The sequence below is a fragment of the Nomascus leucogenys genome, chromosome 4, assembly GCF_006542625.1.
Source record: "Nomascus leucogenys isolate Asia chromosome 4, Asia_NLE_v1, whole genome shotgun sequence".
Lineage (NCBI taxonomy): Eukaryota > Metazoa > Chordata > Mammalia > Primates > Hylobatidae > Nomascus > Nomascus leucogenys.
This window is the reverse complement of record NC_044384.1, coordinates 3214297-3231625: the sequence shown is the minus strand read 5'-3', so window position 1 is coordinate 3231625 and position 17329 is coordinate 3214297. Positions and strand designations below refer to the sequence as shown.

At 39.5% G+C, this 17329-nt stretch overlaps 1 protein-coding gene across 2 annotated transcripts in view; it reads left to right on the top strand.

Annotated features, from left to right (window-relative positions):
* The window catches only part of ZNF236 (zinc finger protein 236), a 147404-nt gene that overhangs the window by 68231 nt on the left and 61844 nt on the right, over positions 1 to 17329 (top strand). For both annotated transcript variants that reach the window (XM_030810254.1, XM_030810253.1), the window contains exons 10-13: positions 5284 to 5556; positions 8618 to 8821; positions 14963 to 15104; positions 15742 to 16002. In XM_030810254.1, the coding sequence (XP_030666114.1) occupies positions 5284 to 5556; positions 8618 to 8821; positions 14963 to 15104; positions 15742 to 16002 (880 nt within the window). The remainder of the gene's footprint in view (positions 1 to 5283; positions 5557 to 8617; positions 8822 to 14962; positions 15105 to 15741; positions 16003 to 17329) is intronic.

The following is a 17329-nucleotide window of genomic DNA, read 5'->3' as shown; positions in this document are numbered from 1 at the left end:
TAAACAAGCACAGGCATCTGTGTGATTGTTTCCTAGGAGGACGAGTGGCTTCCTGCTAGAAGTGTAATATAATGTGATGTTATTTTTTAGATTACTTTTTTCCACTTGATATCTTGTTTTTCAAAATGCTTGAATAGTGTTTCATTTTATGAATGTATCATAATTTAACCAATCTGCAGCCATTTGCTAACATGAATGATGCTGCAGTGGCCGTGTGTGTAGCTGCATCATTTCACACATGTACGTTTATCTGTAAGGACATTTCGGTTTTAAAATAATTTCAGTCTTAGCGGAAATGTTTCAAAACAATACAAGGAATTCCCATATACCCTTCATCCATATTCCCCGAAATGTTAACATTTTACATTTGATTTCGCTGTTTAGCTATTTTTTTCCTGAATTTTCTGAGAGTGACTTATAGATATAATGCCCTTTTAACTATAAATATTTTTTAGTGTGTATTTCCTAAAATCAAGGACATCCTTGTACATAATCATAGTAAAATCATCAATATCAGGAAATTAAAATTGACCCAGTACTATTTATTGTCCACTGTACCGACCTTATTGAAATTTTATCTTTGGTGTCAGTAACATACTTGATAACAAATGAGAAGGATTTTGTAAACAGTTACACTTTCCTTTTGGTAAAAAGGAATAAGTTTTGATAAACAGTTATACTTTCATGTAATCATGTAGATTTACCCTTCTAGGAGCAATTATTGGAGCACCTGTTTCCTCACAGCCTTTTCAAGAAATTATCAAACTTTGGGGATTTTTTTACTCATCCAATGGGTTAGAAAATGTTGTCTTATTGTACGTTTAATTTGCATTTTTCTTACAGGGAGTATAGTTGAAAGCTTTTCAAAAGAGTACCTATATTTTCCTATAAGACTAATTCTTGACTTCTTTTGTCCATATTGTATTAAAGATGGTAGTATTTTGTGAGCTATGTTTGTGGGATACAGTTTACTCCTAGACAACACAAATTTGAACTGCAAAGGTCCACTTATATGCAGGTTTTAGCCTGCCTCTGCCACCCCGAGAGAGCAAGACCCCCCACTTCCTCAGCCTACTCAACATGTGGACAAAGAGAGGAAAACCACTTCCACTAAATGAATAGGAGATATATTTTCTCTTCTTTATGCTTTTCTTAATAATATTTTTTCTCTAGCTTTATTATAAGATTACAGTATATAATACATGTACAAAATATGTGTTAACTGTTGATGTTACTGGCAAGTCTTCTGGTCAACAGGAGGCTATTGATAGTTAAGTTTTGGGGATATCTTATAGGCAGATTTTTAACTGCATTGGGGGTCAGTGCCTCTAACCTCCAAGTTGTTCAAGGGTCAATTGTACATTTTTTTCTAATTTGTTTGCCTTTTTGAGCTAAAAATCTTTTTTAACTGGGGAGATATTTATATATATGTGTAGCTAAGTTTGTCAATGTTTAATGACCTTGGGCTTGGGTAATATTTAGACTTCATCACTGACATTATGGAAAGATAACCTCTTCTCTTATATCAGACTTTTACAATTTAATAGGTTTTTTTTTTGAGACAGGGTCTCACTCTGTTGCCCAGGCTGCAGTACAGTGTCATGATCATAGCTCACTGCAGCCTCGACCTCCCAGGCTCCAGTGATCCTCCTGCCTCAGCCTCCTGAGTAGTTAGGACTATAGGTGTGCACCACCACACCTGGCTAATTTTGTTATTTTTATTTTTGTAGAGACAGAGTCTTTCTATGTTGCCCAGGCTGGTCTTGAACTCCTGGCCTGGAGCAATCCCCCTGCCTTGGCCTCCCAAAGTGCTGGTATTACAGTCATGAGCCACTGTGCTTGGCCATAATTTAATGTTTTAAACTAAATCTTTGATTTAATTTTGTTTTTTTTCAGGTGGCCACCCAGATGTGCAAACATTATTTGTTAAATAAGTCATGATTTCCCAATTGAAATGTAATGCCACCTTTATCACACTCCCAAATCTATATATGTCTTTTCTGGACTCTGTTCTACTCCACTAATCTGTCTTTTTATTCAAGTGTTCTGAGTGTACTTTGATAACTAGAAAGCCAGTCTTCTCTTGATACTCCTTTTTAAAAGTGTATTCTTCACTGTTTTCACATATTTATTTTTCAGATGCACTTTAGAATCTTCTGCTAAAGTTCCAAAAACTTTAGTTCCAAAAAACAATCTTGTTGGTATTTGTATACAGATGATAAATTAAACCAGGGAGAATTGATGTCTTTGTAACTTATAGTCTTTGTCCCAAAGAATAGGGTATGCATTTCTATTAATTTATCTTTTTGAAAAGTATCTCAGTAATGTTTTGAAATTTTCTTCTGTTTTTTTTTTTTGTAAATAGGAAGGGTATTGATTTTCTTGTATTAAAACTTGGGTATCTTTCTGAGTTCTAGGTTTGTTAGATTATATGGTAATATCATTTGAAAATAATGACTGATGCTTCATTTCTAGTTTATACTGTATATTTCTTTATCATGACCAGTGTCATTGACTAGTATCTCTAGATCACTATAAATTAATGGCAGTGATAGTGGACTTTTCTCCCTGACTTTAATATATTTTTCTATTAAGTTGAATGTTATATTGATATATGTTTTATTCACCTTTTCCTGTTTTTAGACCTTTTTTACGACTAGATGTTGAGTTTTAGCAAATGCCTTTTCATGTTGAAGATGAGTATATATCCTTTACTTTTCTACATTTACATATATATGTATATATATGTGTATATATGTATATATGTGTATATATGTATATATATGTATATATGTGTGTATATATATATATATATATACGTATATATATATATAAACTTATTGAGACGGAGTTTCACTCTTCTTGCCCAGGCTGGAGTGCAGTGGTGCAATCTTGGCTCACCATAACCTCTGCCTCCCAGGTTCAAGTGATTCTCCTGCCTCAGCCTCCTGAGTAGCTGGGATTACAGGCATGTGCCACCATGCCCAGCAAATTTTGTATTTTTAGTAGAGACAGGGTTTCTCCATGTTGGTCAGGCTGGTTTTGAACTGCTGACTTCAGGTGATCCGCCCGCCTCGGCCTCCCAAAGTGCTGGGATTACAGGCGTGAGCCACTGTACCTGGACTTACTATTTGAAGAGGAAAGCTACTGTCCAACTCCAGGAAAGCTTGCTATGTGGTATTGCGGATCTAGCTTTCCGGATCTTTCCATTTGTCAGAGTTGGAAATCTGGATTCCATTTTCTTTTTTAACATTGTGTGGGTGAAACAAAACATATGCAGGCCAGATTTGGAGACAGCTTCAGGACTTCCAGTTCGTAGTCTCTGTTCTAGTCTATTCCCAGATATTAGAACCTGGTGGCAGATGTAGATTATGTCATCCTGCGTAACTTGAGATATAGTTTTATTTTGGTTTGGAAAAAAATCTGATTTCTGGCGAATGGTGTCCTAATTTTCACCAGTAAATATTATAGTCTCTCATAGCCTTTTATACCTTGCATTTTGGATTTGTCATGAGAAAGCCTTTAGGTAATTATGCACATTTGTGAGTTAATTTTTACCTATTAATTTTAAGCAGTCTTAAATTTTAGATGTCTTTATGCACTATCACCACAAAACAAATGTCTCACCTTTTAAAACCAGTTCCCTTATTTCCTTCTCCATTTTTACCCCCGTGATTTGTGTATGTGCCTTTCTTTGTTTTTATTTACATTCTGTCACCGTGTTTAAAAAATATATTGTTTTTCATTCTTTTTTTCTACCTTTTTTTCTTTCCTTTTTTCTTTTTGAGACAAGGTCTGGCTCTGTCGCCCAGGCTGGAGTGCAGTGGCACAATCATAGCCCACCGCAACTCCTATGTCCTGGGCTCAAGCCATCCTTCCACCTCAGCCTCCTGAGTAGCTGGGACCACAGGCATGCACCACCACACCTGGCTAATTGTTTTAAAATTTTTTCTCCAAAGACAGAATTTTGCCATGTTGCCCAGGCTGATCTCAAACTACTGAGCTCAGGCTATCTGTCTGCCTTGGCCTCCCAGAATGTTGGGATTACAGGCATGAGCCACTGTGCCCGGCCCACCTTTCTTTTTTATGTGAATTATTCTTGCAAAGAATATTGTATTTGAGAAAATACGTTTTCTATCTTTACAGATTTACTTGCATATATGGAGAATTCCTTATATTTAGTGATAAGAGAGAAGGAAACAGAAGGTTTTCTTTTTCCCTAAGAAAACTTTGTTGGTACAGACACAGTTAAATAAATTTTAGTTAAAAGTGTTCTGGTGAAGTTCATTAATGTGGCCAAAATCTTTCTGATTTCATGTGGATTCTTTATGTGAGTTATCTGTATAGTCACTGTAGATGATACCTTAATTTCAGATGAATAAATCTAATAAAAAATTTTAAAAATAAGGTGATTCTAAATTTTAGTTACCTGCATTCAACCAAATTCCCAAAAATATTAAATGGAAAATTCCAGAAATAAACACTTCATAAGCTGTAAATTGCTTACCATTTCACCTTCCACTGTCCTGCTCCTTCCTGAGAAGGGTGAGGGAGACACGGGTCATCCCTTTGTTTCATGCACTCACTCTGCTGCATTCGCCACTCAGTAGCTGGCTTGGTTCTCAGATGGAACCACTCGGGTCTTGGCACTATTTCCTGCTGAAAACAGAGGGACAGGTGTACTTACTATATTTCCATCAATTTGTGATTTTTTTTTTCTATTAGAAATAGTTTTAAACTTGATTCAAAATTGAATAATAATACGAGACAGATCCACTTATATTTTATCATGAATTGATATATACTGTTTATTTGTCTTAACTATTTACACATTTCCTTTCATAGCATATGAATTTATCGTTTCTTAATTATTTGCATTTATATTATTTTTTATTGGTGATATCCAGTAGGCCCAGTAAATACTTAGTCCAGCGTCATTCCTTCTCTTCTCATTCCTTGCGTTAAGCATGAGGTCATTCGAGCCCATCTGCTTTCGTTCTCATTGAGAGGGAGCTGACTGTGTCTTGGTGCCGCTGGACCTACAGAATCAATCACCTTCTCAGTGGGCGCACTTTCTCAGAGACTCTGAATTGTATTTTCCCGACTGTTAGGGGTTTCAGCGAGATTAACTCCTAGCCCTCGATAATGTCAGTGATCCTGGGAATTCCAAGCTTTCCCGTAACCGATCATGAGTGCAGCTTTCCGTAGGGACTGCAGGGGGCCCTGGACCCGACACTGGGTGGGGTGTCCTGGCCAAGCGGGACGTGTCCTCTCCCTTCGCAGGCTCCATCCGTGAGGAGAACGGCGTGCGCTGGCATGTGTGTCCCTACTGCGCCAAGGAGTTCCGCAAGCCCAGCGACCTGGTGCGCCACATCCGCATCCACACCCACGAGAAGCCCTTCAAGTGCCCGCAGTGCTTCCGCGCCTTTGCCGTGAAGAGCACACTGACAGCCCACATCAAGACGCACACCGGCATCAAGGCATTCAAGTGCCAGTACTGCATGAAGAGCTTCTCCACCTCGGGCAGCCTCAAGGTGCACATCCGCCTGCACACAGGTACGGCCTCAGGGCTGGGCCCACACGGGCACTGGCCACCGGGGCCACACACAGTACTGCGCACAGGTACTAAACACAGGTATGGCACACAGTAGGCGCACAGGTACTGCACACAAGTACTGCCCACAGGGACTGCACAAAGTATCACACACAGTACTGCACATAGGTGTGGCCCTCAATGCTGCACCCACACCAGTACTGCCCACAGGGACTGCACACAGGTACCAAACACAGATACCGCACACAGTACCCAACACAGCACCCAACACGGCACTGTGCACAGGTACTGCACACAAGTACTGCTTACAGGGACTGCACACAGTACCGCACATAGTACTGAACACAGTACTGCTCACAGGTATGTCCCACAGTGCTGCACCCACACTGGCACTGCCCACAAGTACCAAACACATAGTACTGCACATAGTACCCAACACAGCATTTTGCACAGGTACTGCTCACAAGTACTGCCCTTAGGGACTGCACACAATATCACACACAGGTATGGCCCACAGTGCTGTACCCACACTGGTACTGCCCACAGAGACTGCACACAAGTATCAAAGGCAGGTACCAGACACAGTACCACACAGGTACCGCACACAGTACCAAACAGTACTGCACACAGGCGTCATGCACAGTGCCAAACACAGTACTGCACACAGTACCAAACAGAGTACTGCACACAGGGTATAGCCTGCAGAGCTGCACTCACACAGGCACTGCTCACAGGGACCACACACAGTACCAAACACATTTACCAAACACAGTACAGCACACAGGTACTGCACACAGGTACGGCCTGCAGTGCTGCACCCACACAGGTACTGGCCACAGGGACCACATAGTACTCTGCATAGGTACTGCACACAGCTACTGCACATAGTACCGAGCACAGTACTGCATACAGTACCCAACACAGTACTAAACACTACCGTGCACAGGTACTGTGCATAGGCACTGCACATAGTACCAAACAGTACTGCATACAGTACCCAACACAGTACTAAACACAGTACATACAAGTACTGCCCATAGGGACTGTATACGGTATCACATGCAGTACTGCACACAGTACCATATACACAGTACCGCACTTAGGCACCAAACACAGTACTGCACACAGGTACTGCACACAATACCCAACATGGAGCTGCAGACAGGTACTGCCCACAGGGACTGCACACAGTACTACACACAGTACTGCACACAGTACCACACACAGTACTGCACACAGCTACCACATACAGTACCAAACAGTACTGCACACAGGCATCATGCACAGTACCAACCAGTACCGCATACAGGCACCTCACACAGTAACAAACAGTACCACACACAAGTAGTACATAGAGTACCAAACACAGTACTGCACACAGGTACTGCAGACAGTACTAAACACAGTACTACACACAAGTACTGCCCACAGAGACTGCATACAGTACCACACACAGTACTGCACATAGTACCACACACACAGTACTGCACTTAGGTACCAAACATAGTGCTGCACACAGGTACCAGTGCTGCCCACAGGTACTGCACACGGGTACCACACACAGTGCCAAACAGTACTGCACACAGGCATCATGCACAGTACCAACCACAGTACTGTGTATAGCACTGCCCACAGTACCAAACAGTACTGCACAAAAGTAGTGCATATAGTACCAAACACAGTACTAAACACAGTACCACACACAGGTACCACACACGGTACCAAACACAGTACCACACACAAGTACCACACATGGTACCAAACAGTGCCACACACAGGAACTGCCAATAGTTACTGCACACAGTACTGCATGCACACAGGTGCTAAGAAGGGATTGAGTCACAGCACCTGGGGGAGCAATAATTGACTCCTTAGAGGATGCGTTTCTGTCTTTTCATTGGCACTTGTTGAGTCTCTTCTATAGGCTGGGCATGAAGTATCTATAGGTAAAGAAAACAAATGCAACCTTGATCTCCATGGAGCTAAGGATATGCTGGGGGAGGCATTAAAAACAAGTAACACTTATAAATGAACATACAATTACAGAGGGTGAAAAGAGACTTCTGTCCGGGTCAGATTTAGCTTTAGACTGAGTGAGCCTTTCGGAGGACACAACATGTAATCTGCGTTTGATCTGGGAAGACCTGAATGCTTTAGCTGGGCCAGGGGGAGGACCAGGGACTTGTTTGTACTGAGGCTTTCTAATCAGTATTAAGACGTGAAATCTTGCATTATGGAGCTCCATTTTCTTTAATGACGTATTTATTGAGATGTAATTTACATATAATATTTACCATTTTAATGTGTACAATTCTGAATTGTGCACTCTACACCACTGTCTGATTTTGGAACATTTTTATCACCCTGCAAAGAAACCCTGTACTCATTGGCAATATCTCCCAAATTCCCTCAGGAATCCTCCTCTGGGCTGACAATGTGGATGAGTATTTGACAAAGCTCAAGTTACTCAATTTTGTTGTATGTGTTTCTTTGGAATTTACATTTTCATTTGCTAATAAAATTATAAAACAAGGAAATATTCTTTAGAAGTGGGGCACAGTAGTAAGAGGATCATTAAGAAGATATTAGTACTATTATCATCATCATTTACAATCCAGTGACAACTACTATTTACTGTTTATTTGCAAAATGTGAGACATTACTAAGTGCTGTTTAAACATTAGCTTACGTAATCTCAGCAGCAGCCCTGGAAGCAGGTGTCTTTTAGCCACTTTACAGATGATGACTTAAGAGAGAGAGCATCCTTACATACTGTAAAGTTCTTAAGAACTACTGTCCATATTTTACAATGTAAGACTTTGTCCTAAAAATGCTAAATGTTCTTTTTTTACTTAAAATGCTCTTATTACATGCCTCAATATCTATAATATGCACTGTATACAAACTAGGGAAAATAGTTTACAATATCCATTAAGTTATAAGCATAGCCTAATAAATTGAAGGTTCAAATCAGTATTGGAAATACTAACATTTTATGTTGGCATTTGCTGTTGAGATGTAATTTCTGGAAATAATTCTAAAATGTGATTTCATTTTTATTAGGTGTTAGACCTTTTGCTTGTCCTCATTGTGACAAAAAATTTCGAACCTCAGGCCATAGGAAGACTCACATTGCTTCCCACTTTAAACATACGGAATTAAGGAAAATGAGGCACCAGCGTAAACCTGCAAAGGTTCGTGTTGGCAAGACGAACGTTCCAGTCCCCGATATTCCTTTGCAGGAACCAATCCTGATAACTGACTTAGGTAAGATGGATCGCAGGGCGTCTTTACAATTTATCGAGTCCTATTTTCTTCGGCATTTTTTGAATTGTGTACGCACATTATCGTCTGTGTAGTTAAATAGTTTTTTAGGCATAGTATTAATGAAGTCTGTGTGAAGCCTTGTTTTGCTTTATGGGCTAGTATGTTTTACAGTCAAGATTAAAACCTAAGTTGTATCCAAACTACTGCTCAAATTGTTTTCTTGGATTAGAGACAAATAATGTGTAAGTGAAAACAGTAGTGTATAAGTCCGCATTGAAGAAACATCGCTACCTCAGTGGAACCATCAAAAGTGACAAGTGGTTTTTATGTGAAACACATAGTGCACGTTGTTTTCATCTTTAGGTTCTTTGTGCTTTGTTACAATTATTTGGGCTACTTTAATCTTTGGATTAAAAAGGAAAAGAAAAATCTGCCTGCTTTTCTTTTTAGGTTCAGTGTTATTTTTTGTTTTATTTTATTCTATTTTATTTTTTTTTTGAGACAGAGTCTCGCTCTTTCGCCCAGGCCAGAGTGCAGTGGCGCTGTCTCGGCTCACTGCAAGCTCCGCCTTCTGGGTTCATGCCATTTTCCTGCCTCAGCCTCCTGAGTAGCTGGGACTATAGGCACCCGCCACCATGCCCGGCTAATTTTTTGTATTTTCAGTAGAGATGGGGTTTCACCATGTTAGCCAGGATGGTCTCGATCTCCTGACCTCGTGATCCGCCCGCCTCGGCCTCCCAAAGTGCTGGGATTACAGGCGTGAGCCACCGCACCCGGCCTAGGTTCAGTGTTATTATAACCAACCCAAACTATGATTTTGTTAATGATCTAGAAAGAAAACACTGCTTGTTAGAGTCTTTAGAAAAATTATATTTGTCAGTACTAGAACAAAATTTGAGAAACTTCATTGTCTTAGTTTGTTTGAGCTCCTGAATAAAAAATACCACTGACTGTGTAGCTTATAAATACTAGAAGTTTACTTCTCACAGCTCTAGAGGCTGAGAAGTCCAAGATCATGGTGCTTGAGTATCTAGTGAGGTCTCTCTTCCTCATAGATGGTGCCTTCTGGCTATGTCCTCCCAAAGGTCCTACCTCTTACTACATGAATTTTGGGGGACCACAAACATTTAGACCACAGCACTTACTAATGTGTGAATTTACATTTTTATGCAGTTTCTGTATTTCACTACTTTCCTAGGAAAGAGAATTCAATCTATAAGCAAAATTAATATTAAACAAAATATAATTCCTTTATTCCAAAGCATAACCTTTATTTACAATAATTGTAAATTATTGTATAGAGAGATTTTAGATTGTTATAAATTGGGGGCCACCAATAAGATGATCAACAGCCATAAACTTGTGTGAATCTAAGAGTTTAATATCAAAATATTTAAACCAAAAAAATTCAAAGAAAGGAAATACTCAAATTCTCAAGTGTAGTGAAAGATCCTCCAGGTCAACTTAAATAAACACCTAAAACTGAAGATTTGAGCACACAAATAAAAAGAGTTACTTAATAGCTTTATAGAATCTTTTGCCTTAAATTACATACTTTTAAATATGCATGAAACAGAAGTCGATCACGTTCTAGGATACAGAAAAATTTCAATAAATTCTCAGAAGTTGATTTTGTATAGGATACAATCTTTGATTAAAGTTCACTGAAAAACTTATAAAATAGCCATCCAAAATTTCATTACATGAAAAGAAGGACTCAAAACAGATACTGCATACTATAGATGTGAGTATTACGTAAACAGGTTGGATGGACCAAAGCCGTCCTAGGAAAAATTAAGACTTTTGAGTATTATTAGAAAATAAGACAGATTGAAAATAAGTAAAATATTTTTAAAAACTAGGAAAATTTAAAGAAAGTAGCAGAAAGGAATTAATACAGCAGTTCCCAACCTTTTTGTCATCAGGGATTGGTTTTGCAGAAGACAGTTTTTCCACAGATCGGGGGTCGGGTCGGGGGAGTGGTTTCAGGGTAAAACTGTTCCACTCAGATCATCAGACATTAGATTCTCAGAAGAGTGTGCAGCCTAGATCCCTCACATGCACAGTGCACAATAGGGTTCACACTCCTATGAGAATCTAACACGCCGTGGATCTGACAGGAGGCGGAGCTCAGATGGTAAAGCTTACTCACCTGCTATTCACCTCCCGCTGCGTGGCCTGGTTCCTAACAGGCAGCCTGGGGCTTGGGGGCCCCTGAATTAATACATATAATGGAATTGGAGATAGAAGACAAAACTGTATTGAACTGAAGTTTTACAAAACTTGTAAAAATGAATAGAAAATATAGATGACTTGTCACTAATAAAGAAACATGAGAAAACATAGTATTAGGAATGAGAAAGAAGTTGTTAAGCACAGATACAAATGAGGTAACAATTGTTTGCAAATACTCTATAACTTTTTCCTAATATATTTGAAAATTTTGATGAAATGAATCTTTTCTAAAATAATATGCTTGGCAGAATTGACTGTAGAAGAAATAGAAAACTCCAAAATACACAACAAATTGACAAGATAGTAAAAGATCATCTTCTCCAAAACACCAGTCTGGCTGGGCGCGGTGGCTCACGCCTGTGACCCTAGCACTTTGGAAGGCCGAGGTGGGCGATCACTCGAGGTCAGGAGTTTGAGACCAGCCTGGCCAACATGGCAAAACCCCATCTCTATTACAAATACATAAATTAGCCGGGCATGGTGGCAGGCACCAATAATCCCAGCTACTCAGGAGGCTGAGGCAGGAGAATGGCTTGAACCCAGGAGGCAGAGGTTGCAGTGAGCCAAGATTGCACCACTGGACTCCAGCCTGGGGAACAACAGTGAAACTCTGTCTCAAAAAAAAAAAAAAAAAAAGTCTGGTAATTTAATATACGAATTGTACTAAGCTTCCTAGGAACTATAATTATTATGGTATTTAACTGTTTTTGAGCACAGAATGGGATCAAAACCCCCATGGTAGCTTAGAATACTTTGATATCCTTGTCCAGTTTTGGTTGCTCACAAAATGGAACAACAGACCGGTTTCTTCTTTCAGGTTGCCATAAATCAAGTTATACACCCATGGGTTTCTGGACTTGACGTTTTTGAGTCTTCAGTTGAGTTCGGTTCTTGACTCTTCAGAAATTTTTCAGGGTTAAAATGGGATATATTTTGCTTGTTGGCTTCACAGATGCCTGTATCTTAGACCAGATAGGGGAAGCTGAATTCTTTGGTTTAGGCTGAGGGAGACACATGAGGGAAATGATTGCTAGAGGGAGCTTCACACTGTAAATTATAAAATATTGTAACTATGTCTTATGCTTAATTTTGTTATTTATATTTGTGTTCATCTCTTCTCTCAGACTCTGGGCTCCTTAGAGGCTATAGAAAAGACTTGGCTGTCATAATCTTTGGGGGACAGAGTTTGATAAAAACATGGTAAGGAGAGGTTTAGCACAGAATAGTGTTATGAGAGTAAGTGAAGGTAGAATGCTCATTGAGGAAGCTAGCGGTAGTCCAGGGGAGTCCTTGACTGAGAGCAGTGTGGAAGAGGAAACCTGTGTCCAGGGTTCTGCCATCACTGTTTTTGAGAACCAGGCATGGCATTCAGTCTGCATGTCACAGCACGTGTAGGGAAGGTGGTAGGCATGGACTGGATGCCTGCATTTTTCTTTCTTTTTTCTTTCCTTTCTTGAGACAGAGTCTCACTCTGTCACCCAGGCTGGAGTGCAATGGTACGATCTCGGCTCACTGCAACCTCTGCCTCTCGGGTTCAAGTGATTCTCCTGCCTCAGCTTCCTGAGTAGCGAGGACTACAGGCATGTGCCACCATGCCTGGTAATTTTTGTATTTTTTGTATTTTTATTTTTTTTTAAGTAGAGATGGGGTTTCTCCATGTTGGCCAGGCTGGTCTCAAACTCCTGACCTCAGGTGATCCACCCAACTTGGCCTCCCAAAGTGCTGGGATTACAGGCCTGAGCCACTGTGCCCAGCCTGCATTTTTCTCTTTTGAGCAGGACAAGTTCTTAGGAAAAAGTGAGGCTGTGCTGTCAAGCACAGGGTGGTGTCAGAGCCTCCCGGAGAGAGGTCTTTGACACAGCTCTGATTGTCCAGAAGGCTTGTGAGATGAGAGAAGCCCTGGTAATCTTAGGGGTTGTGCTGTGTGGATTATATCACAAGGGAGGGTTCTGAATACTTCTTGAAAAATAAGTAAGGTTCAGATGCAAGCTTCAGGAAGCATAGGTGAATTTCCTTAAATCTAATAATGAGCTAGGTGAAATTGGTTGGGCTATCAAATTCGCTCCAGCTTTGTAATTGTTTCACTGTTATTTGAGATTGGTGGCAGTGGAAAAAGAAGAGAAGATGCAAGTTTAAGAGACATTGTAGTGGTGTTGATCATTAGGACTGGCAAATGCTGAGTACAGGACAGGGAAGGGAACTCTCAGAGGTCCGGGGCTCCCCAGCCTTAGGGACCAGGAGAAGACTGTTCCAGGCATACAAGTAGGAAAGCTGGGAGAAGTTGGCTTTAGGGGAAGAAATTGAAACGGAATCTGTATTTTTATGGAAAGTCAGGAAAAACAGAGTGTGTTCAGAGGTGCATCGTGCTAATCATTGCATAGAAGTTAAGGTGCAACTGAGGGAGGAGAGAGGACTGGGAATGGAGAGCTGTGGGCAGAGGACAGAATCTTGGCCAATGCCTCCTTATCTTGGCAGGAGGAGCAGCCCAAGGCTGATTAGAGGACTGACTGCGTCCGTTGTCCTCTTAACGTTCCAAGTGACTCTTTTTTTTTTTTTTCATTCTTTACATATTTTTATTTAGACGTATCTCAAAATAATAAGAGCTATATACGACAAACCCACAGCCAATATCATACTGAATGGGCAAAAACTGGAAGCATTCCCTCTGAAAACTGGCACAAGACAGGGATGCCCTCTCTCACCGCTCCTATTCAACATAGTGCTGGAAGTTCTGGCCAGAGCAATCAGGCAGGAGAAGGAAATAAAGGGTATTCAATTAGGAAAAGAGGAAGTCAAACTGTCCCTGTTTGCAGATGACATGATTGTATATCTAGAAAATCCCATTGTCTCAGCCCAAAATCTCCTTAAGCTGATTAGCAACTTCAGCAAAGTCTCAGGATACAAAATCAATGTACAAAAATCACAAGCATTCTTGTACACCAATCACAGACAAACAGAGAGCCAAATCATGAGTGAACTCCCATTCACAATTGCTTCAAAGAGAATAAAATACCTAAGAATCCAACTTACAAGGGATGTGAAGGACCTCTTCAAGGAGAACTACAAACCACTGCTCAATGAAATAAAAGAGGATACAAACAAATGGAAGAACATTCCATGCTCATGGGTTGGAAGAATCAATATCGTGAAAATGGCCATACTGCCCAAAGTAATTTGTAGATCCAAGTGACTCTTAAGGAATTCGAAAGTTTACCCCTAAGCTTGTCCTGACTTCCTGATATAATGCAGTAGCTTGATTAAGTCATATTTATTAGATGGTCAGCCTGAAGGAATTCTGTATTTAGTAAATGTATATAAAACGTGAAATATTTAAATTAGTAATTTTGTTATTTATAGATATCCCTTTAGTGATATCTGTGAAAACGCTAACCTTTTTAGAACAAAAGATCATGTTATAGTCACTTTTGTTTTCAGTTTATTATAGTATCTAGTGTGCAGTATTCATACTGAATACACAAGGTATTGAAATCTTGCTAATTCTGAATCTTGGACATAGTTATGTAGATTCCATGTCAACAAATGCCTATATAGAAAGTAAATGTAGAAATTCATTAAAAATTGGCTGTGGAATCAAGGGAAGTCATTGTGACTAGATATTTCTCATGTTGAAAAAATGAGGAACGTTAATATATATTAATTTATAATGTTTATGTTAGTTTATAAATTAATTTGTAATGTTATATTATAAATATATTAATTTATAATGTTTCTCCATAAGTATTCTTTGAATAGCCAGTTCCTAACACAATTAAAATAACATAGTTGCAACATTAGAATCTAACTTACCAGAATTTTCATCTTCTGGGCAAAACATATGCCTTGTGACATTTAATTGTATTACTAGCATTGACAGTGAATTATGTCTGCTTTTCTTTTGCTTCGTAGGTCTTATCCAGCCCATTCCAAAAAACCAGTTTTTCCAAAGCTATTTCAATAATAATTTTGTCAATGAAGCAGATAGACCATACAAGTGTTTTTACTGTCATCGTGCATATAAAAAATCTTGCCACCTTAAACAACACATCAGGTAAGGAAACGGATTCGCAGATGGAAATTTAGTATAATTAAACTGACTTAGTGACCTGATGACGTCTAGAAGTATTTAGGATGGTAGCATTAGCTTTTGGTATTTAAGATGTCACATTTGACTCCAAAACATTTACTGGTAATTAATATTTTTATTCTTTAATGTCTTGACTAAAATATTTTATCCAGAAATTGCTACTGGAGTTTATGTATATGCTCATTAAATTTCAATGTTTGCAATTTCCAAGAAATATCAAAGAAGTTTATTTTATTAGACTTCCTTTTATGTTTTTCAGATGTATTTATCAGAGTTTAGATTAATTCTTAGTGCTAGCCACAGTGAAAAGGAAGTCGAACCTTGATCATGAGAGACAGTGTGAGGTCATGAAAAAAGTATAGAACTTAGAAGAAGACTTGGCTTCTAGCTTCATCTCAGTCGTGTGACTTGAGGCAGGTCGCTTAAGCACTCTGAGTCTCAGGCTTCCTCTTTTGTAAAATGTGGAGAGCTCCGGCATTGCTGCTTAGCTTTAAAAAATGTGATGATGAAGTGAAGCGAAATGCCAGAGTGCATTCTAGTCACAAAGCATTATAAAAGTATAAGAAACATATTCATTAAAATGTGTATTTTTTTTTTTAAGATCCCATACAGGTGAAAAACCTTTTAAATGTTCTCAGTGTGGAAGAGGCTTTGTTTCTGCAGGCGTGCTCAAAGCACACATCAGAACACACACAGGACTGAAATCTTTCAAGTGTCTGATATGTAATGGGGCTTTCACTACTGGTGGCAGCTTACGGCGACACATGGGTATCCACAACGACCTTCGTCCCTATATGTGTCCCTATTGCCAAAAAACATTTAAAACTTCACTAAATTGCAAAAAGCACATGAAAACCCACAGGTGGGTATAATTCTGATGGTCACTTTTTATCATCTTTATAATTTCCAGTAGATGGTAGGGAGTGTTTTTAGGAAATAATTGTCTTTGATTCTTACATTATTATTTCTAGCTCATACTATATGGGCTCAAGAAATGTAAGTATTAGTGTCTAAGGAGCTAATGGGAGCCATAGACTGAGGCAGTAGCATTTTCATTTTTAATTTAATAATGAAGTAGTTTATATTCTGTAAGCTGTCTTTTAAAGCTGTTAGTTGGTAATTAGATGAAATGCTGGACTGTGTCTAGTATAGTCAGATAGTGAATATTTCAGAAAAGAGAATCTTAAAGACCCTGTGATTTCTACGCCTGTCATCAGCAAATCTGAATGGTAATTATTCCATGTTGTTGACTTTAAAGAATGCATGCTTTAGATATTCCATAAACTTTTCATTCAGCCTAGCTTATATTTTCACATGATTGGAAGGCTAGCTCATCTCTATGTGGATGTAATCCGGAAGAGATGCATTTCTGACTAGTGCTGGGGCCTATTCGATGAGTATTTCTGTGAAGCCACAGAATTCTGTGTGGTACTGTAAAACCTGGGTACGGTGACCACAGCTTAGGAGATGTGAAAGGGAGAGTCACTAGGCCTAAAGCTGCTGCCCTGGAACATTTGCTTTGAGACAGCATTTTAACCCAGATACGTCTGCCTGGATGTCTACAAAGCAAAACCTTAAATATTAGAATAAGTTAACTGTGATGGTGTTTTTTGATATTATTGATCTGAATGCCTAAGCACCCTCAAAAATTGACGTTTTTGATTTCAGCATCATTGATTGCTTAGCTGAGAAATTTGCCTGCTGCTTGAGACCACCCAGGGAGTGTGGTATTGGCGGTGTTATATGTGGATTCCTGTCAATTACATATCCACTTATACTTCACTGCATTTTGTGGAGGGAATCCTGTGCAGGGCACTGCATGTGTTTGGGAACTAGGGAACTCGGGGGCACATGGATGTTGAGGATGCTTGTGTTTCTGCTCGCTGTAGCAGGATGACGGGTCCCCAGTTGGACCGAGAGCTTACCATGCTAAGAAGAATGGAGCTTGGGCACTTGCTTGCTCAGTGGAATGTTAAATCAAATCTTTTTCAGTCAGGAAGCCAGCCTTTTCCAGTGTACTTTTTGTAGTAGTATTGGGAATATGGGTGTTCAGGCCCTTGTTTCTGGACCCAGTGACCAATGGTGTAATTGCGGGGTCTCCTTTATTAAGTGGTATATTGTGTGACCATTGTTTGCCATCAGTTTCGAGGGACACGTGTAGGAGATCAATGTAGAGTTTTGAGAGGACA